Below are 23,317 nucleotides of genomic sequence, written 5' to 3'. Positions count from 1 at the left end.
TTCTAAATCTACACATTTCTTGAAGACGTGTAGAAAAATAATTTACAGCTATTTAACACTTCTTTGTTTTCTAGCACAGTCATAAAGATGATCCCCAGTCTTCAGAATGAACATTGCACTAGTGGGTTTGTAAATATTGGCATTAAGGTTTTTCTGGAGTTCTGGGTATGCTCAGACATGTTCTGTACTTCTGTATCCAAGAGAATGTCAGTATTATCCAAAACTTTCTTTGGTAATTTTGCTTGCATAATTTTGCAGTGACACAGGAATTATAACAAATACTTACAGTACATTTTGATCCTTCTTCTCATGTGTCTTGTTTTTTTTCTTTCTCTATATCATTTAAGCTAATATCTATATGGAGTGTGATGTTTTTAGATGTTTTGGCAGTCTTTCTGTGTGTTAATTTTTAGTTAAATGTTTCTATGAACTCTACTGGAGGCAGTGAAATTTTTTTAAAAACCTGTGGTTTTGCTTGTTGAATTCTACTTAGTAGCTATCCTGAAGCTTGAGCAGTTCGGAGAAGAGGTTTAATAATAACCCAAAGTATTTGAAATGCTTCTTTAAGGTCCTAAATTTAGGTAATAAGTCACAATAACACAGAGAGAATCTACAAGGACAAAGTCTCGGAATTATTTATTTATTTATTTATTTATGTCACAGATGACTGTGTTTCACAGATGTTTATTCTTAAATTACCCTTGTACCATTCAATACTTTGGCCATGTACTAACAAGCTCTTTAAATCTTCTTTACAAATGAGAAAAAGAATCTGACAATTTCTGGAATGCTTGTGGTCAGTAGTTTTGAACGAGGCAGGTAATTTTAAACATAATTCATCAGTGATTAATGCAGTTTCTCTAATTGATTTAAATATGATAGTATGCTTTCCATTTCCAAAATCTACTTTAGAAGTTGTTAGTGACTTCTCAAGGGATTTTCTTGCATCTGTGGGATTTAATATGTGGACTCTCCAGGGCCACTGAAGATTGAAGAAACTGCCGAATTTAATTTAAGCAGTTTTGTTTGTTGATTCAAAATTGTGTTAGTGAGTGGACATATGTAATCTGTTTTTACTGTGTGAATGCAATTAAAGTAGGTGGTAGAAATCAGTAAAAATGTATTGTAAGAAAAAAAGTATAAATACTCCTGTAATATTTATATATTACATATATACATATATATTACATATATTACTGTAATATTTATATATAACAAGTATTGTATTTTTTTTCTGTTGCGCTCATGACAGAAATGGACTGTTTGATTTTTGTGTGTTTGATATTAAGATGATTACCACCAACTTCTCTGATGGGATCTCCAGACTCATATACACATACATTTCTTTAATTTTAATGAAAATTGCTTCTGAAAGATGAGGCATGGATTGAAATCCATGGTGTGGAGTTCTCTACCGTTTTTGACATTGAACAAAGCTGTGTTGTTGCCATAGCAATAAGTATCTGCATTTTTACTGTGTTAGAGTAGCATATCTTGAGGATAGTTCCTGATTTTTCGCATTATTTGAATATCATTCTCCACAAGTTAAATAGGGCTGTGTGATGAGGAAATGGGGGAAAAAAGCTAAGACAAATGTAGTGATTACTTTTTGATAACTTTTGACTGCTTCATTAGAGGATTCTTTCTGTACCTTCTGTTGAAAGTATGGGCGTATTTCAGAGACGATATTACTGTCTCTGGAAGAGACTTACATAGGGTACAATATCTTAAAAAATAATTTTAACCTTTTCTTAGATTGAAACAAACCAATTCAATCTTTAAAATTAACCGTTTTTAACTATAAACCCTACAACTCATGGTTGTAGGTACATTATTCATGAAATGGATGGGTAGAAAAATGACAGGATTGGGTAATTTTCTCTTGGTCCTTGGCACAGTGCTGTTTAATATAGTGCTGGATAAATAGAACAAGGAAGCTTTGGGAACTTAACTGGGAACTGTTGAAATTCCCAGTTAACTCACACTTTAATGACTTCAGAAGTTCTGAAGATATTAATTCATGGTTTTGTTATAGGAAACTAATTTTCTCTCATTGTTCCCATGAGTGTTATAATGCATGCTGTTTTTCTGTTCAATAATTGAAGTATTTGTCACTTAAAGAAAATTGTTATTTACGTGTGATATTATAATAAGTCTATACAGGAGAAGAGATAGGGACCTTCTTTTGTGTGTCTTTTAATTTAGCTAAAATTCTTTTGTGAATACAGTGTGAGACTCCATGGAACAGAATGTGGCAGGGCAAAGTTTGTGATAGCAGCCCAGAGATGCATAATCACCAGAAGGTTAGGCATGCATAATTACCTGAACTGTCTCACTGTGGTTGCAGTGAATGACCGAGGAGTCCTAAAGATGGCAAAAAAAATGGAATAGCGAAATATATTTTCTAAGTGGAAATCTAAAATGAACTTAAATTAGGAAGAGATTGTTTTTGTTTTAATTAAGGTCTGTAAGTTTCCCCTAACTGTTTCTCAGACACATCAGAAAAAGTCAGCTGTTTTCTGCATAGTTGCAACAAACAGGCCTTTGAGGAAGACACCAAAAGTTAAGGTGAGCCATCCTAAAAATACTGTTTGGAGAGGTTGAAGGTGATTTGTTGAAAAAAGTCTTCACTGCCATTCTATGCAGACAGCGTAAATACAGCAGAGACACATGTAAAAAATGTATACAGTGACAGGGAGAGATGAGGTTTTCATCAATGTACGAAAATTGAAAAGCTTAAGTAACAAAGCAAATGTATTTGGGGTCAAAGGTGACGATATATGTCATAGATAAGTCAAGTGTGCGGTGTTGCTGTATGTGACTCTGAACCTACTTTGGGTTGGTTTTAACATTGTAGAGATTTTTCTAACATGAGATCTAAAATGGAAAATCTTCTGGGCAGGGTTCACAAATTGTAGTAAAAGCATGTGATACATTGTAAGGAGTAGTTATATATAAACACCAAAGTCAGTGTTTCTTGGGAACATTTTGAAATTTGGAACTGTGTAAGTAAAAATAACAGAAATCATTTTATTGAAAAAAATATTTTGTCGTTTTGACTCTGTCTCATAATCTGCAATGGTATATGTGAGTGGTACTGATGCTATGTTCTGGCTAGCTGTCATCAGATAGAAGTGATCCCATTCGTTTGGCCACTGGACTGGCAATATCTATTACAAATCACATGTTGTTGCCTTGGCAAAGATTCATGTTTAGTTGTTCTTAAAGTATTCTAAGTCGTACCAAGGCTAACCAGCATATACCTTTGGTTCAGTAGAAAAAATATTCCAGCCCTTAGTCCGTGGAAAAGGTCCAAATTTTGTGAAACCAACGAAACCACAAAACTGTAGTATTTTCTCTGACTATGAGCAAATCTCCTAAGAATGGTGTCTTTTGGTTTTACAGACTGCTGACTGTAGGGATTTCAGCTTTCTACCAGTTAGTTAATTGATAAGTAGCTTTCTGTCTGTCCTCTGCTTTGTTTAGTATGGTAAAAGCTTGCTACTGTATGTGGGAAAAGGCTTTCTTAAATATGACTGACTAGAAATTGGAAAAACATTTTTGTCTCGTCTGGTTTTCCTATCAAATCAGTGTTGTTGTGCAACTTTTGGGGAGAGAAAAGGAAAATAATGGCATTCCATGGCTTTCTTTCTGTTATGTGTGCTAGTTAACTGTGTGTCTTATAGACATCGCTTCCTGTACTACAACTAACACTATACCTAGACGTACATGTTAAGCCACAGCATGCGTGCATTAAGGGGGTTCTGGATTGTGCATATCTTTAGAAAGTGTACGTGATGATATGTAGAGAGCTAAATTTGTCTGTTAAAACATTTAGCTTTTGTTCTCCTTTTATAGCATGTGTTTGTAGTTGTCACAGTAATGGTATAATTTAAAATGCTGAAGATTATTATAACACTTAATCAAAATATTAAGTAAATATAACAAATTGAAGTCTCCAGGCTAATCTGAAATACTTCATCAGCTAGTTGTTCTTTGATGCAAAGTAGTGAATGTATGACTAACAAAAATGCTAAACTGCAACAGTTTAATAACTTACTTGCATTTGCAGAATTGCACAGACCTTTAGCTAGGCACTATGCACTGAAGTATAGGTAAAGCATACAGTGTGGTGTTCATTATACACTTTATTTTGGATTTGCTAGCCTTGCTATTTCACAGGACAGCTTTATAATTGAGAATGATACAAGTTACCAATCTTTTTTTTATCTGCACTGATTTTTTTTTTTTTACTTCCAGTTTTGCAATAGTGTGCATTTGTACAAATTTAGGTACTGTGAATTTTGGATTACACTCTGTGCCTGCAAATTTTCATAAATCCACAAAACAGTTTTGGATTTCTGGATTGTTAAGAATAAATGCTACTACTACTGTGGACTGCACATCCTTATATATTTTCTGTAAGGAATTTAAACCCCACTTTTGTTAAGTGTTAAGGTACCATGGTCATAATATTTATTTTCATGAGGTCTTTCTGACAGAATAAAATGTGTTTCCTGCTGAACTCATGGAAAATAGAGGACAACTGTAACTTACTCAGGTCAGAGAAATCTGTGGCAAAACAGAAAATTTGAACTCAGATTTTTGAGATTATTTGGGATAAGACAAATACCTGAAAAAACAGATTGCCATTTGTTTCTGCTACAGGGGGTTGAAATAATACCACACCAGCTTTCTCATTGGTATAACTTTGTCCATGTGATTTGATTGAAAGTGTTCTGTCATTCATAGCATGTTATGTCACTCAATGAGGAATAAATCACACAGCATTTAAAACTTAATGTTCATGCAAGTTTTAAAGCTTATATACTTGTTCTGAGCTTCAGAATTGGGTGGAGCTGAATAACCACTGATTTCAGGAGGTTTTGGATTGTGTTTCTTCAGAGCATGTTGTTAGTATCCTTTGGACTTAGATGCATCTCCAAAGTATCCATATTTATTGTCCACCTCAGTGTTATTTTCTTTTTCTCTTTCTTGGAAGCCTTGATTAAAAAAAATAATAAGCGAAGCTTAAGGGCGAATCAAAAAAAACATGAATATATAGGCTTGGTTTCTGTATCCTGCTGAATACTGCAGTTCCCATAAATACTTTTTCAATAAAACTTGGAAAGTTGTTGTTTAGTGGATGGAGGACTCAAAATGCATGATCTGGCTGGCACTGCCTACTACATTTCAAATTGACTTTTCGGTTGTACTTCAGCTTCCCCGTTGGTAGTATTACTGCTTCTTTTTAGTTCTACAGTAAAAATTAAGAACTAGGTACTACAGTTCTTTTCGTCAATTTAAAAAAAATCACTCCCCTTTACACAATGTAATTTCCAATGAGTAATGTAATAATGGATTACTGGGCCATGCTTTTCCTTAACCTGTGTTGTTATTTCCATGATATCATAAACTAATGAATACTGTATTGTCCACATACAATAACCAGCTGCAAAATTGGTTTTAGTGACAATGGAGAAAAGGCAGCATCACTGGAAAATGTTTTGCCTGTGGAAGCAGCTGCCCATGAGCTCACCCTCTGGAAAATATCCTGATGGCTTCACATTTTAGAGAGCTTTTTCTGTGCACAGTAGCACAAATGTAAGCCAAGGTTTGGAAAGCTAGTGCTGTGTGTTTTCTTTGGCATATGGCACATCTGAGCCTTTCCTTTGAGAGGCAAGTCTTGAAGTCTTTTGCTGAGTGGAATTTTTTGTTTCCTCTGAGCAAAGTAAATTGATTCTCATCAATTCATCTATTCCAGTCATCACATCATACATATATAGAACAGTTCACATTGTCATTGCACAGATGAAGGCTGGTAACACTTTAAAAAATAAAAATAAAAAACTAGTCCTTTTTATTTTAAAAGGGGGGAGAGGGACACCATTGAACAGGTGTAGCTTAATGTATATTTTTTAAAAAATATGGATATTACATATATGGATATTACATTCAGTTTAATTTATTGTTGGCATCCATCAGTTTGATTTCTGACATCCTGCACCTCACTACCCACAGAAAGCCCATTTTCCTGACACTTTTCTTTGCAACTTAAAGGACCTGTGCTGACCCACACACACCCACACCCAGTTCTTTCTGTTGCGCTTGTATCTCATCAGTCCTCATCTGTATATTGTCTTGCAAAAATACTGTTTGTTCTCAAGAAATGCTTACTAGTGCTGGTAGAGATCTAGGTGTTCGTACCCTTGATATGAATGAAAATAGCAACAAACTTGCTCAAAACAACTAGAAAGTAGACATGAACGAAGCTGCCATAAGCCATGGCACAGCATAGAGGCACTGAGCAAATAGGATCTTTACAGTCTTCCATACTTTTTTGCATCTGAGGCTTACTTAGTACTAGGAGATGACATGAAAATAATTTGTTTTCACTGAACAGACTTAAAACACTTCCAAAGATCCAACTCTTATCACTAATTAATGCAAGCATATTAAATTTCTCTCAGGGAGGAGTGTGTTGCTTAGACATGCTCCATGCAAATCGTTATAATGGCCTTCCTTCCCTTTGAGAAAATTCTGCTTGACTAGCATAGTCACATTTTCTGTTGTTTTAATAGCTGGAATTTATTGAGAAATGTGCTGAGGCTGTAAGAGTGTAACTGAGCCAGCTAACTATTTTTCTGAAACTGTAAGAGTGTTCTTTTCAAGGCAGGGCAAGAAAACTTGGGGCAAAGAAGTCATTGATTATATACGTGCTTTAAAAGATTATGGAAAATCTGATATGGAAATGAGGCAAATTTTTATGCCGCATAAGTTATTTTCCTACTCTAAAAGAGTGTTCCTTTCATTGTTATGCAACAAAGAAACACTAGCTTCCCTATGGAGCTCATAAAATAGTTTAGGAATAGCTTAGGTTAAATTCTGCCTTTTAGCTGACCCTAAATGTTTGAGCAATCCTTTAAAGAAAAAACAGGCTGAAATAATGTTTTTGAAACACTGTAGTAATAGCTGCAGTTATCCGTGAATGAAGCACGTGCAGTGATTTCTGTTCAGTCTATTTGAATGCCACGTTAACAGCAGGCTCAGTACATTTTGTACAGCATTTTCTCACTGCATTCTTAAAGGGTTTCCCTTCCAGCATCACTGAGGTCAGTGAGAGTTTTGTTAATGACATCTGAGACTAGGAGACCATGCTGTTTATCTTTTTAGCTAAATTACAGGGCCAAAAAATAGCAGCAAGGCAGGCAAAGACTTCAGTGATGCTTGGTTTTCTAACCAAGCTGTCTTCTTTCTGTGTCTTCAGTCTACAGTGAATATTCTGAATACTGACTTACGAGAAATATTTAATCTGTAAACAATTCTTGCTTTCAAAAGGTACTGTATTTACTATCCCTTCCTCTCAAACTTTGGAAATAAGAATTAGCTCTTTCAAAGAAAGAATCTGGGATTTTAGGTATTAGGAGCTTCAGGCTAGCTTCAACAAAGGGCTACAATGGGCTGTTTGCTAACTTAGAAAGAACTAAAACCATATTTTGTATGTTTTTTCTGGTCTGGAGTAACAACTATAAACTTGCAGTGCTTTTGTACTCAGCACTTACATAAACAGTGAGCAGATATTCCTGAAAAGCTGTTTGTTTTTGAAAAGGATTAAATGCTTCATGTCCCACCCTCCGTGCAAAGCTGCATGGGCAGATTTTGTGTCAAGACTGTCCTGCACATGGCTATGAGATGCAGTGAACTGCTGTGCTGTTATTACAGATTGCAACACAGTTCTCCCACAGAGCCAAAATTTTATCATAAATTCCAGAGGAAGTTCTCAGCTGAATTTGAAAGATGGAATGGAAACTTACTGTAAACAACCAAGAAGATACCAGTAGTGCTCTTATAAGTCAGAGAATGTTGGTAGAATAGATCGCTTACATGTGATAATGGATCTACTGAAAAGCTAGAAATGTTAGGGTATATTTAGTTCTCAGGTTGACTTACCTCTTGCTTCTTGAAAAGGTTTTCTGAAGCTAATTTAATTTTCTGTTTGATGTTGTTGTTCACAACATTTTTACATGTAATTTTTCTGTTCTTAGTTATTTTAAACGGGTAATTCTAATGCTTTAGAAGAACCTGTAGACTTATGTAAATGGCTGTAGATTTCACCCATTGATCATATGGTGAATTTCTGCTTTGTATATGAGAGTGTGATAGTACATTTGCTTCTTTGCAATAGCGTTTCCTGTTTATTAGTCTCCTATTTTTATTTGGTAGCAAAATGAGGGACTGTTCTCTTGTTCTGTGTGTACGATTCATTATTTTACAACGCATTTTGCTGTCTTGTGTGTGTATGGTGTTGGGGGGGAGGATTATAGAAAAAACAGGTCAGATTCTTCTCAGAGTAGCACAGCAAAGGGGCAAGAGGCAGCAGTCACAAGTTTCCAGTCACATGTGGGAAATTACAGCTGCATATAAGCAAAAAGAAAAATTACTATTAGAATGGTTTGGGAGCACTGGATTAAGTTAATCAGTCTCCATCCCTAAGCTTGACTTGGTAAGGCTGATAGCATTTTTCAGCTTTGATTTAGCGCTGCTTTGAGCATAAGATTGGACTAGATGAGCTCTGGAGGTAGGTCCCTTTTGACCTAATTTATCCTATTATTTGTGCCAGTACGAAGCATGCATAAAATGTAACCAGATTGGAATGGTGAGATTCTAATTCTTCTCTTAAAAAATCGCATTGTGCTGCAATAAAAAGATTTTAGAGAATCTATAAACGTGACATACTTTTACACACATTTATCTCATCATTATTCTTTTCTGCCTTTTAACCTCACCCACGTTCTCTGTAAACTGAGGTTAGAAAAGGAATTATGTATGTGAATTAGTATTAGTACGAAGAAAAAAGTAAAATTTTTGAGATAGAACTTTAGTTTTGGAAATTCTGGGAATGTTTTCAAAAATAGAGATATCTAGTTCAGAAAGAGGGAAGTTATCATTCAGTGGAAGTACTGATTTTGATTTGAAACAGGTAATATTTGTTTAATATTTAGTTAGTAATATAACTGTCTTCTACAGATCACTTAGTTATTCCTCATATAAGAGGCAGTTTGCACACATACAGCACACTTCTTAGCCCAGTCCCTAGCAAATACATACGGAATTCATGTAGACTTTTCTCTTGTTAATCTACTTTTTTTTCTTCTACCAGTTGAATTTGCACCCAAAAAAGTCTGTACAACCAAGACTTACATCAGGTTAGGTTTCTGGGTCTGCAATATTGTTTGGGCTTTTAGAGCTTTTTAGTTTTGTTTTGATTTCTTCTGTAGTTTGGGGGTAGGTGTTTCTGGGAGATGTTCTAGAAGGATGTTGGGTCAGACCTCTATGACACTATTCATAGCTGTTCTTCTAACATTTTAGTTAATGTTTATGTTCTGTGATGTTTTAAGATGTTTTTCTGTCATTCGTAGGAATTGAATACTATGTCTTTTTGTGGCAAGTGGCAGAAAATATATGCTGACAGCGCTGTTACTGAACCATGAGAATATGTGAATTGAATGTTAAGTTGCAATGTTGTAAAAAGCTGCAGGTCCACAAAAAGGTGTCTCAAGGGCTCATGCATTACAGTTGCTATGTGCTATTGTGTCCATGGATTCTGCCTCAGTAGAAGCTTTTTAGAGTGTAATTTCAGAATGATTCTATTTCAGTTCTAACAGAAGATTGAAGTATTTCTGCTTAGCTTGCTTCTGCTTTTAAATGATTTTTTTTAATGATGAAATGTGATCTGTTGCTAACTGAAGTTTGTGACATCGATAGCCATGAGATTTTGAGATAGCCAGAGAAAGGAGCTGATATGAGTGGGTTTTAGTAGAGCCGTGTCTCAAAGCAGGTAAACTAATATGTGGCTACAAAATATGTTTCGACCATGTTTGTATCAACTGAAAAAAAACTAGGTAATGTGTACCCACCTTTAGATAACAGCTCTCTTTATATGATATACAAAAATCACTTCAAGGACTGCTGCTTTGAGATGCCTCCATTGGCCTACACCTTAATACAATCTGGAATGCTTAGCAGAGTCTTAGCAAATTATATACACTGTTGTGCACAAGTATTTTTTTCTTAATTCATACAGAGTCATTAAGTTTTGGGATGCAAAAAGACTGATTTAGTCAATGTGCTAGAACTTAGTTATATTTTGCTTTAAGTTCATGGTGTAAACTGTGCTTTCCCCTTTAGAATACATGGCTTCCTGCAGAATCTGATCTGCACTTTGTTCTTTCAGTAGAAGTGAGAATACTGAAGACTATATAAAAAGACTTATACTGTAAATTGGTATGACATATTTAGGTTGCATCCACTTCGTTATTATTTATCACTACTGGCAGTGGCTATGTGTTTGTGTAAATTTTGTCTGAATTGCTTGCAAACTTCTTTTCAAAATTACAGGATTACAAATTTAAGCACTTCGTACTTCCTGCAGATTAAGCATGCAGTTATGTATTTTTTAGGAAAAAAAGTAAAACCTCTTTGTTAAGAGTGAATGAAGTTACACTTTCTTGTATTATCTAGTTTGGGTATGTCTGTCTGGCATATGGCTCCATGAAGAGTCAGAAGAGCACCAAGTCTCCTTTATGTATACAGCGATTGCTCTCACTAATCTCAGATCTTAGTCTCAGAGAGCTGTTTTAACCAAGGACATGTCAAAGATGACAGTGTGTTGTTATAACTCTGGCTTAGCAGACTACATATTTTGCTTCCCTAAAAGGTGAAGTACTGTGCATTAGGATTTTGTTCCTTCCTATGAGTTGTGGTTTAACCCCAGTAGGCAGCTAAGTACCTCACACCCACTCACTCATTCTCCCCAGGTGGGATGGGGGAGAGAATCAGAGAGGTAAAAGTGCAAGAACTCATGGGTTGAGAGAAAGACAGTTTATCAGGTAAAGCAAAAGCTACGTGTTCAGGCAAAGCAAGGAATTCACTCAGTACTTCCAATCAGCAGGCAGACACTCAGCCACTTCCAGGAAAGCAGGGCTCATCACACGTAAAGGTTTCTTGGGAAGACAAATGCCATCACTCCAAGTGCCTCCCCTTCCTCCTATAACCCAGCTTTTATTGCTGAGTATGACACTATATGGTATGGAATATCCCTTTGGCCAGCTGGGGACACCCCAAACTCCTCACTGGCAGAGCAGTATGACAAGCTGAAAAGTCCTTGACTCAGGGTAAGCACTGCTCTGCAGCAATAACAAACATTGGTGTGCCACTATTTTCCTCAAAAATCCAAAACAGCCTCTACAAAGAAAATTAACTCTATCCCAGCCGAAGTCATGACAATGTCCATGCCTTACGCCATACCATTTACGTCATGCTCAGGTCCCACACTTTCCAATACATCCTCATTAATCACCACCCTTTGGTTAATATACAGATTTCATTTCCTTAATCTGTGTACCACTATGGGCACTATGGTCTGCATCAGAGACCTGATCAACAAAAAGCATAGCTAGAAGTACTCGAATTAATTTTACACACACCACAGAGTTTCTCTACTCCTTCCCAGCATTCACTCAGTTGAAGTACTAAAACAAATTAGATTAAAGTATCCTCAGAAAAGGCAAGTGTTCCTCCACCTCTTCATTTAAGTGCATTCAGAAAGTTACTGAAGTAAACAGATAAGCCTTGCATTGTGCTTTCATAGTACCTTTTGTGAGTTTTCTTACAGAATTATCATTCAATTATCCAGAGTTCAAAACTAAAACTTTCCATGCTCGGTGATTTTTCAGTTTTCTCAAACTTGATGATTTTATGTTGAATATACTTCCCAATTGGTGTTTGTCCTTTGTTTGCAATGACTTTCTAACTGTCTACAGCTGTAAACAAAGTTTATAAACCATAGTGATATGAGTGAAACTGAAAGGCGTGTGTTGATAAAGTGCAGTTGGGTACCATGCAAGAAATGTTATGAATTCATTTTGGCCTTATTCCTGCCCTTTTTTTTTTCCTTGCCTACTTGATAAAGGTGAAAGTACTGTACAGCCAAGACCAACTCTGCAAAATACTTGCCTACAAAATATTTAGTGAGAGGTATATTTCTGATGGTGAAGATAGTTGACATCTTGCCACACTTGACTCCTGTATATAACATGCTTCTTTATCAACCAAGAACAACATTTTGTCTAGTTAGCCAGTGCTTTGGAGAAGAATAATCAGGATTTTTAGCAACTACAATAATCACCATCTTCCTGTATTTGCTGAGAGATCCAAGGCCTTGGCAAGTAACCATGCCATTTTTTTTTCAACAAAGAAATTAATAAATCAAACCCTTTTCCTTACACCTTTTTAAATTATCTCATAATCAAAGCCAAAACATAATTTCCCTTCATGTTTTACCAAATACAGCTTGAAGCCTCAGCAAATACATGTAATAATGTCTTAATGTAGTAAATAGTGGCAGACCTAGAAGGCAGTACAGTACAGTGCTAAACTGTTCATTGTGGCCAGAGGCTGTTGTACTTGCTGTTAGTTACACCCAGACTCCCTTCACTCTCATCAGTAGTTCGTAGCAGATGACTGTCTGTTTTTTTAGTGTCATTGTTATGGTTCTGCAAATTGCTCATAGTAGACATCAGGTTATGTATAAGTCCACATGAGCAAAACCTTTTCTGTCCGTTTTTTTAAAAGATACAGAATTAAAACACTAATGACATTTTTGAACATGTTAATTTCAAGCTCTCTTTTATTTAATGGGCCCAGAATATAATAGTGGTCAAGAGTTGCTGGCTGTTCTGTTCATTAATAATTATGCAACTATTTCTGTATGAAACACTAGATCAATTGATCAAATGATTTGTTTGTTTCAGGAATTTATCTCTTGGACTTAATCTACATTGATTCTGCATATCCTGCTTCAGGCAGCATTATGGAGAATGAACAAAGGTCCAATCAAATGAACAATATTCTCCGAATAATAGCTGATCTACAAGTCTCCTGTAACTATGGTTGGTAACTTTTTTTACACCTAGTAGTCTTAACTAAAATTTTTATAATACAAAAATGTGATAACAGGTTTCTGCCCTGTGTAAAGGCAACACAGGATGCTAACATTAGTGGAGTAGGACAATAACTGCTATAGCTTCCCTTTCTGTATAGTTACTGGTAAATCAGGCAAATGAGCATGTATTCTAAATTTTGAGAGCTGTGACAGAAGTTGTGCAGAGTATACTGGTATGTGTATGGACTGGAAGTGGCATATTTTCAAACACAGCTGAAAGTACAGACAGAATTATCTCAATATCTTTCCTTTTATTTGCAGTAGATAGGATGTTTTTGGAGTGTACAATATGTTAATTTCATTCACAATGTTAGTATCCTGACGTTTACAAAATGAAATACAGATATTCTAATCTATATAACAGTTGTTAAATTCTGTGTTAAATTTTTCACATATCTCACTTGGTGAGGAAGATGAGGGCTGCTTCTGTTTGTTAAAAAGATTTTGCTCTAAGATTGATTTCTGCAATTTTAGCCTGTTATGTGAAGCCGTATGTCAAGAAATGTGCTTTTTTCAGGGTCTTGATGAATACAGAGCATACTGTTGATGACTTACCATGAATTTCCATTTCCATTGCTTGAACATGGAACTATCTGGAAAACCTTGACAGCAGCTGTACAATTTAATTGAATAAATTCAGAACATTTAAATGGTACATTTTTGGAGCGTTTTGAATCAAAAAAATTAAATCTTAGATCATGAAAGAATGAGATATTACTCACGTATGCTTAAGTATCCCTTGTCCTTTGTTGTAGATTTTGATATTATAAATTATTTAAAGCTAGGAATTAGGCATAATAATGTATGAGTCTGAAGAGCTAGATTGTTCAGCTGTCATGTTCTTATTGTGACTTTAATTTTGTCTGAATACTTCGACAAAGAAACCTCCTCGCTTCACTGACCCTATCTTTTGGCAGTTGTTACAGTTTCCTTCATTGCTGTTTATTAATTTTGAATGCTTTTGTTAAAATCAGAATGAAAATTAAAATGTGTCCTTGGAGAAGCAATCTTCTGTAATAACGTGTGCCTTTAAAACATTTGTTTTTATGAAAGCATAAAAATCACATAGTACAAGACCCGTGTGTTGCTGTCCATACACCATACCCTCAAAAGATTTTTCTTTCTGAATTTAGTATCATTGTATCTTAAGCGTTGTAATTTTTGAAGTCTACTCACCTTGTGCGTATGAGAATCAGTAACAGCCATTGTTGCAGGCTTTAATTTCCCCCACAAAAGTTAGTACAAGCTCCAGGCAGTGCTTGCATCAAAGTAACTCTTTTCTGCTTTTGACGCAGCATATGATATCATCCTGTAATCTTCCTGATGATGAAATGCATCTGTGTTTTCTTTAACAACTGAGCATCACTTTTGCTTAATCAAATATTTAACATCCTTTTAGAGTCCAAGCAATAGTTCTGCCTGATTTATTCTTTAGGAAATATCACATTCTATGTGTACATTGAGATAACCATGAGAACCAGGAAAAAAAAAATTATTTTAGATGATGGGAATATTCATCTTGTTTTGTTTTAACACTACAGATCATCTCACAATACTGCCCCATGTGCAAAAGTATTTGAAGTCTGTCCGTTACATAGAAGAACTTCAGAAATTTGTAGAAGATGACAATTATAAGTAAGTACTATTCTTTCCTTCAGGTTTGGGGAATTTAAAGGAAAGATCACATGGATGTTAGTTTGATTCATAGTTGAACAAAAAGCTGTTGACAGAAGATGCTGTGGGGTTTGTCTGGAGTTCTTCATATTTTATTAACAGAGTTGGTAATACCAAGATGGCTGAATAAAATCCAGAATGACTGTTGTCCTTTATGACTCTAACCAGATTTCCAAAATACCTTTGTATAAGTTAAAAGCAGATGAAAATCTAATCTTCACTTTATTATACAATGTTTGTATTCTGGAAATTTTGTTCAGAAACACTAGAGCCAAATCTAGGATGTCCAGAATTGACTCTGTGCTATTGTAAACTGTACATAAAAGACATCTCCCAAGCAACAAGCCATAGGACAAGAGGAAATGGCCTCAAGTTGCACCAGGGGAGGTTTAGGTTGAATATTTGGAAAAATTTCTTCACTGAAAGGGTTGTGAAGCATTGGAACAGGCTGCCCAGGGAAGTAGCTGAGTACCATCCCCAGAGGTATTCAAGAGACATGTAGATGCAGTGCTTGGGGACGTGGTTTAGTGGTAGATTTGGCAGTGCTATGATAACAGTTCGACTTCATGATCTTAGAGGTCTTTTCCAACCTAAATGATTCTGTGTTTCTATCTTCCAAATTAAAATTACTATTTGAATTCAAATTACTATTTGAATTACTATTAAGCTGGTACTTCAGTTATAAATCTGACAATTTGGGGCAGTTGAGAAAGAGCCAGCCCTCACAATGGTGTGAAGTAGACACCATAGAGCACATTGATTTTAAATCTTGCAGCTGAAGTTTTATGTAACTCAACCAAGATAGATGCAATGCTATCTAATTAGCTATTGACAAATACAGTACATCTATTTAGATGAGCAGAATTAAAAGTGTTCAAGGCAACCAGATGTTCAGTAATAGGAGGATGACATGAAAGATTTTAGAATATGTTTTGGAGAAAAATGTTGAGTTCTTTAAAACCAGTCTTGTTACCAGTTTTAGTAAATACTTCAGTTAGTGCCTTGTCTCAAAAGTTATGTGTATCTAGACCATATGCTAATAAAAGTGTTGGAAGGGTTCATCAAAGTAAAAGGTGATTGGGATATCACAGAAGAGTCAGAGTCCATCTGAATTAACAGTGACATAAAAAATCAAAATATTAAATATTTATTCTAACAAGTATTTATGGTGTTGATCTGTAGATGTCCCTCAGAAGTGAGATACAGCCATGAAAAGACAAATTCATGCATACTCTCTATCAAATATAATATTTCTAGGAAAAATTAAATTGTTAATACTGCTTCACAAGAAGCTGGTGAGACCTTGAATGGAGTGCTCTATGCAGTTCTGGTCATCCGTGCTTAGAATGGATTTGAAAAAAAAAAAAAGATGGTGTGTTGAGAATAAAGTCTGTCTTGTAACACCAGATTTAAGGAAAGCCTGGGAAAGCAAAAGTGGAGGTAACAGAATCGCTATATGTAAATACAACTGGGTAAAAGTAGGAAGGGTAAAGAGCAATTTAAACTGCTTTGTAATGGTAGCACAAGAATAAATGAATACAAAAAATTATGAGCTCAGCATTGAAATATGGTTTTTAACTATCAGTAATGGAATTCTGGAATAGTTTCTTAATCAGAGTAGAGACACAAATAATTAGATAAGTTTGGGTTGAAATGTGATCAGTTAATGAAATGAAGACTGTTGGCTGGTATTGGTGAAAGCAGAAGAACAGTTCCAGTGAGTCACAAGATTGTATATTCCCAACGTGGGAATACCTGCTTAGTTTATATGGTTCTCAGTGTCATGCACATACCAGCATAAAGAATGACCTACTCTAACCATTCTGTATTTCTCTGCAATTATAGCTGACATTGCTGTCATACAAATGCAAAATCATACTTAGATTGTTCAAGGAAATAAAATGCGATTGCCATAAGAGACACCCCCACCGCCCCCCCTTAAACAAACAAACAAACAAACAAAAACGCTATTGAGCATATGTTGAGACAAGTGTTTTTTCTTTGTTTTTGCACATAATTGTAGTTGTTAACTCCAGTTGCCGAAGTTCATAGAATGGCCTGGGTTGAAAAGGACCTTAAAGATCATTTAGTTTCAACCCCCCTGCTCTGGGCAGGGTTGCCAGCCACTAGAGCAGGCTGCCCAGAGCCGCATCCAGCCTGGCCTTGAATGCCTCCAGGGATGGGGCATCCACAACCTCTCTGGGCAACCTGTTCCAGTGCCTCACCACACTGAGTGAAAAACTTCCTCCTAATTTCTAACCTAAATCTCCCGTCTTCGTTTAAAACCATTCCCCCTTGTCCTATCGCTACCAACACACATAAACAGGCGTTCCCCCTCCTGTTATACCCTCCCTTCAAGTACTGGAAGGCCACAATGAGGTCTCCCCAGAGCCTTCTGTTCTTCAATGCCCCCCCCCGCCCCCTTCCCCAGTGCATATTAATGTAGATATTCTACAAGGCAGGAAAATGGTAGTGTTCACAGATTTTGACTGGGAAAATGAGAAACTAAATGACCTGTTAATCATCACATGCTGTCCCTCAGAGAACCCCAGATTCTTCTACTTAACTCTGTTTCAAACCATTGCACATATAGAGCTATTCCTCAGCCAATTCTGTTGATGTAAATTCTTGGGATAAGTGTTTGTGGAACTTCGCTTTTCCTGAGAGAATGATTCTAAAAGTGAAATAACACAGACAAAGCATTCTTTTTGAATCGGTACAAGAACTGCTTTGAATATTATCAGGACATATATCAAATAGAGAGAAAGTCTTCCAAAACTTGACCCCTTGTTTGGGGTAAACTCCAGCAGAAGTTCAGCAAAAGAATCTGAACTAGCACTGGGTAGATCACTTCAAAATATACTTGGCTGTGGTTTTGGCAGGTTTGTGCTTTTGTGTCCAGCTGATCACAGATACTAAGAATAGTGATGTTTCTGCAGGAAAATGACTTGGAACAAAATAATTTATCTGTGTGACGTTTTCATTGCCAATTATACTTGCTTTGTGGAATTAGAATTCCTACCAGAGTACTGATGATAGAATGTGTATGTCCACCTTTTTTTTTAGTCTTGTGATATTGTATGTTTTTCACGAATAAAGATGCATTGTGCAACAGAGGCACATTGAACATTTGCATTGTGCACAGCCTTGTGAAAAGGTCAGGTGATCTAAGATTTGTGTTAAGATTTTTGTCTGTGATTTAAATCTCAATGTTAAAATTTAATAAGTGGCCATTATTTACTAATTTCTGACAACTGTCATTAAAGTCACATACAGAGCAAAATTAAACTGAGTAACAATTTATAAAAGTGAAGAATTCTAGTTTCTATAGGCTTTACAGCTCCTGGGCCTGATGCAAAAAAGTGTTATGTTGCTTTATTTGATTTTTAGAGAGATTTGCCTCATGGCTTTCATTAACTCTAATATCTTAGTAAAAATAGATTAAACAAGTGGTTTCTATAAGTTTATCACACCATGACATAATATTTGGAGAAACTGCAAGTCATGAGTAACTCCAGTTTAAATTTGAAAATCATTTTAACCTTAGCAGCGACCTTGCTGATAATGCTGTAAGGTATTTGATGTATCTTACAGATCATTATGTACTTTTATTTGTACATTTTTAAGTACAGTTGTTTGTGAGAAAGAATATCTCAGTCAAATTTCACAGTTTTTTTTTCTAGGCTTCACTATGGCTGGGAAAAACTGGACTGAATTCACAAGAGGCATTAAAAGGAGGGAAAGATTTGGTTCTTAGCATAAGAGATGTTACTGCAGTTTGTATACATTGGTCTTTTTTGGAGAATCTTGACTTTATTCTACCAAGTTTGTTTCATCAGAATAAAGCTTTAAGTACAAGCCTGTATTTGTCAAAACTTAACACATCTGCCCTTAAAGAAATCTATTCCTTTTCTGCTTGTGTATTTTGTTTTGAGTATTTGATTTCACATTTTCCTCTCAGTTGTCCCTAATAGCATTTTTGCCTTCACAGCATTTTCTGGTCCCCTGCCAAAAGAAACTTTAAGCTTTAAAAAAGCTAAGAGTGGTAAGATTTTATAGTGGGAGGGAATCTTCTACCTCTTTCTCTTTTCAGTGACTGCTCTTTTTGAGCCAGGGACAGTATTAGTATACTCTGAAGAGGCTGCTTGATTTCTGGGAGGAAGAACAGAACTATCTCAGTACCAGGATGTCGGAGAGAAGCTTAGATAGTTGCCCTACAATATATTGGCAGGATCCCAACGCACGTTTCACCAAATGAGAACTTCAGTTACACTGAAAAGGAAAATTTGGCAGCCACTTCGTATAAACAAAGCTTTTCTCTTCAATTTTTTGTGCCAGTCTAATTGCTTGCTTTTGGTTTGTGCTTGTCAGCAAGTAGGAATACTCCAGAAAACCCCTGACAATGATGTCATTTCCTATAAATAATAGATTTTTCTTGCTCAGCCCATATACTGTTCTCGGCAGAAGATGAGAAATTAAATATGCTGGTTACAAGACTGAAGGGGAAAAATAGGAACCAAAACATCAGGATTCCTTCCAATTATATTCAAAATATATTGCTAATCATTTTCTCAGGGAATCACCAACAACCAACAGGTTTCAGAGATACCATGATGCAACTACTGCAGAATCTTCTTCCTCCCCCAGGAGTGTAAGAAGTGATCTGAGGAGAGTGCTTGTCCCCAGGTATGCAGTTTTTCCCTGAGCTAGACAACAGTATCCATACACTGTGGCATTATGCCACGTCATTTTGTAACCTGCCATGCCTTGCAGTGGTTCCAAAACAATTCTTTTTGCTGAACTCAGAATGATTAGGTCAGACCCGGTATTCTCCACACCTTATTCTTGGTCCTTGTTAGGATAAATAGGCATGTTTTCTCCATTCACCTTCTTACTCAGTCCTTCACCTCTGTCTTTCCTTCAGAGTTACTTTACTGTAATCAAGAAAGACAGTCTGGGGAAAGGAGGCTGTGCCTTACTGACAGCCATAGAGAAGTCTTGGCTGAGAATCCAAATTAAGAAGTTTTAAGGGGTGTTTTTAAACCTGTAAGCTTAAAGAAGCAATTCTGTAAAATAGGCAACATCAGAGTACAGCAAACCCAAGACAAGATATTTCTGAGGTTTTCTTTAAAAAAGTTGACACCAGTTTGCCTAAATGTCTTAAAATTCTATTTAAATAAAATTAGTCGGAGAAGTAAGGAACCAATTAATTCTCCTTTGATTTTTTATCAGTGTAACAATGCTTGTATTCAATCATTTGACAACAAAATGCCTCCAACAGCTGCTTTGAAACTGGGTTTGTTTGCTTTGTAAAATAATTTCTCAGAACAACTTGTAAACATATTAGCTATCAGAAATTGCTGCCAAAAATCATGTTAATAAGTTTTTTTAGACAGTTTTTTCCTACCAGTTAAGATGAAGACCTTCTGCATAAGTCTTTTCCTTAACTTGTACTTAACAACACAAAATTCACGATAGGACCCTAAAAAAAAAATAAAAATCACATGATAGGACCCTACTTACAAGAAGAGACCTCAGTGGCTTCTTTTTCTATTTTTCCATAATGAAGTGAATTCCCATGTGATTAACATCTTTATCATGTTCTGAATTTTATAACTTCCTCATTACTGGCTTCCTGGAGAGGCATGTTGCCACTTAGTCACTGAAATCATGTTAAGGGAGAGGAGAGGAGACGAGAGGAGAGTCTGGGGAAGAATAATTCGTTACCTACTTGAAGTGCATAACTTTGAACAGTTAAAAGAATCTAGCAATATCAGAAGAATATAAATTCTAAAATGTGAAAAAGGACTGTGGGTTTGTTTAAATAACTTCACAGTAAAACATAGTTGATGATATTTGAACACTGTGAAAAATGAACTGGGAGGTATTTCCAATAAAAATCTGTATACATGAAGGACAAGGTAGGAAGGAAAAAGGTAGTTAGGCCCTACATGATATTTTGAAATGCTGTCATAGGGTCCTTCCCTCACCCCCTTTTTATGGTTTTATTTAAAGTTAAGCGTGTTAAGTGGGTGTTTAATGCTGTGCAGTGACATCAGTTATTTCCTTTGGTTCTCTCCCTATTCCATTAAACTTTACTTAACAGTGTCGTCTTCTGTACTTCTGCTGTCAAACTGGTACAGAACAGAGAGAGAACTGTCAAGTTAAGAGTGCATTAACTTTAGAGGTGGCAGAAGTCTTATGCACTAGAAGATCAAGACATGAGGAGGGATGTATAGCATTATAATTCCGTTCTAATAATCTTTTTGAGTATTAAGCGCTTGCTATTAAGCTTTGGTTGTCTCTCCCCTCTTATGCTTCTTTTCTATAGGTTATAGTAACTAATATTTTTAAATCGCTTTTCCTGATTCCACATTTTCACAAGATAACAGAATAGATTCCCTTTTCATGCACAGGGAATAAAATGTTTGCGATTAGGTTTCTCTACATTTACTGACTTTTGTAAGGGTTTTTCTTTTTTTTTTGAAGTGAAAGTCTAGGAAATTATATTTTTACGTTAATGGGGAGTATACAATATCAATTTCCATTTCTGCTTTCATAGGCTTTCCTCACAGTTTCTTTCTTGGATCTAACAGGTAGTGATTTACTTTTAAAATGTATTGCTTTGTTACATAATGAAATAAATGACATTTCCAGCAAAGTAAAATTGCTGCTTACCACTGCCAAAATAATTACTTTAATCAGATTCTTTCAACTTTTATTGAGAAATTGTACTGTTAATTTGTCTAAACATTTGTTTTTTTCCAGATTATCATTAAGAATTGAGCCAGGTAACAGCTCCCCTCGACTGGTTTCCTCTAAAGAAGATCTTGCAGGTATAAAAGTTTATTTGAAAGTTTGAGTAAGAAAATAATGTTAATTACAGAAATCTACTGAAGTGTACAGGAGAGCCCATTAATCGGTTTCAAATATGGGCTTTTGTTGCAATTACAAAATCATCTTTTAAAGACTGTTAGAAAATTGTTCCCTTTCTTTGCATATGGCCAGTTTCAGAACACATTGGTCAAAAACACCACTCTTCTGATACTTGTTAAAAATCTGATTTTTACTACAAATTTTTACAGGGCCCACTTGTACTTGGGTTAGCATTTTCCTTTGTCTTATATAATTGCCTTACAGTGACAAATTATATCCCACATGACAGGACTGATTTTGCACATATCAGCATTCATTTGGCTAGGCAAAACAAATCTGTTGATCTTGAATGAATGAAAGCAATTCTTTTATTTTCATTCTGATCAGACACTACCACCTCAGCTTATTATGGTTTAGTCCATAGTCATAGCTCTTTCTTTTTTTCTTAAGAATAAATAAAAATAAATTTGATTTCAGAAGTAAGACTTAAATTTGTGGAGATTGCAGATCAGGGGTATACTGAGTAATTTGCCTTTCTGGGTGGCAAAGAAGCAGCATTTTTGATATGATTTATTAGTAAGTATTGTATCTTCAATAAAAAGCGGAAAACCTGTTGGATTTTTTTCTGCTTTGATAAAAGCCCAGTTACAGCACAGTGCATCTAGAATTAATCCCTGGAACTGACCAGTGCAAATCGCCAATTGGCACAAATAGATTCCCCCATAGATTTCCCACTAACCTTATTATTGTATAAGAGTCTACTGCAGGACCATCATTCCCAGTAGTATTGCTATGAACTTCTAAGTCCACCAGCAGTTCAGATGTATTTCAGTAACATGAGTCATCAATAGGATATTCCTGATCTGTGTATAAACAACTGGGGTTTGAGGAGAACTCAGAATGTTTGTTAGCATTGGAACAGAAAATAGATTCGTTGTATGGTTGTGGGGGTTTTTCATTTTGTTTTGTTTTATTTTTACAAATGTTTGCATTTTCAATAGCATTTAATAAGTGAGGCAGGAAGAATTCTTTCAGTATAAACAAATCAATGCAGTGAGTAATACAGGAAATTCTCTTTTCAGGTTTCTGTGTAAACCGAGGCACAAATTTGAGACAATTTCATTGTGTAAAGGGGGAGGACACACAACAGAAAGATTCATGTGAATGATCTGATCCATTGAATAGGTTACTTTATCTCTTAACTGTGAAAATAGATCATGATGAGAAATATTTTTTTTAAGAAATGCCTACAAGGATCACTTGTAGGGTATGCATGTACAACTCTTGTGTCTTTTAAAAATCTTCTAGATAGTAGTTGATAATGTTTTGACCTTGGACATCCTCTGTCATCAGAATATATTGAAGTAGAGGTATAAAATTAAATTCTTCATAATCTCACTCTTCTTCCACCTAAACACTTACACAAAGACTACTCTTCATACTGATTACTGCTATGAACATGCATCAATGAGCAGTGCTTCTTAGAATTTCCAATTGGACTGAACATTGAAAGTGTTATATTGGCACTGGTTTTCTAAAAACCATCTGAGAAAAGGAACTAAGCATGTGTAACATTTTTAATTAAATTATTTAATTTACAGATGAAGAGAAATGTAAATATTTCTATGAACAGACTAAACAAACATCAGAATATATAAAATGTACTTAGGAGCCATTAGGGTACTGAAAGAACTGGCGGAGGAGCTGGCCGAGCCGCTTTCCATCATTTATCGGCAGTCCTGGCTATCGGGGGAGGTCCCAGTT

General features: G+C 35.6%; 1 protein-coding gene across 13 annotated transcripts in view; it reads left to right on the top strand.

The window, feature by feature from the left end:
- Positions 1-23,317, top strand: part of RALGPS1 (Ral GEF with PH domain and SH3 binding motif 1) — a 161,168-nt gene that overhangs the window by 85,789 nt on the left and 52,062 nt on the right. For 12 of the 13 annotated variants that reach the window (XR_007709013.1, XR_007709014.1, XR_007709017.1 and 9 more), the window contains 3 exons: positions 12,813-12,950; positions 14,545-14,638; positions 21,446-21,513. Coding sequence is in view for 4 of the 13 variants with exons in the window: in XM_050714528.1 (XP_050570485.1) it covers positions 12,813-12,950; positions 14,545-14,638; positions 21,446-21,513 (300 nt within the window). In the remaining 9 variants the exon portion in view is untranslated. Of the gene's footprint in view, positions 1-12,812; positions 12,951-14,544; positions 14,639-19,252; positions 19,364-21,445; positions 21,514-23,317 lie in introns of all 13 variants that reach the window. The other variant, XM_050714527.1, reaches the window with a different exon arrangement.

The sequence above is a fragment of the Cygnus atratus genome, chromosome 19 (genome assembly GCF_013377495.2).
Source record: "Cygnus atratus isolate AKBS03 ecotype Queensland, Australia chromosome 19, CAtr_DNAZoo_HiC_assembly, whole genome shotgun sequence".
NCBI classification, from domain to species: Eukaryota; Metazoa; Chordata; class Aves; order Anseriformes; family Anatidae; genus Cygnus; species Cygnus atratus.
The sequence above is the reverse complement of the archived record's forward strand: the minus strand, read 5'-3'. Positions and strand labels throughout refer to the sequence as shown.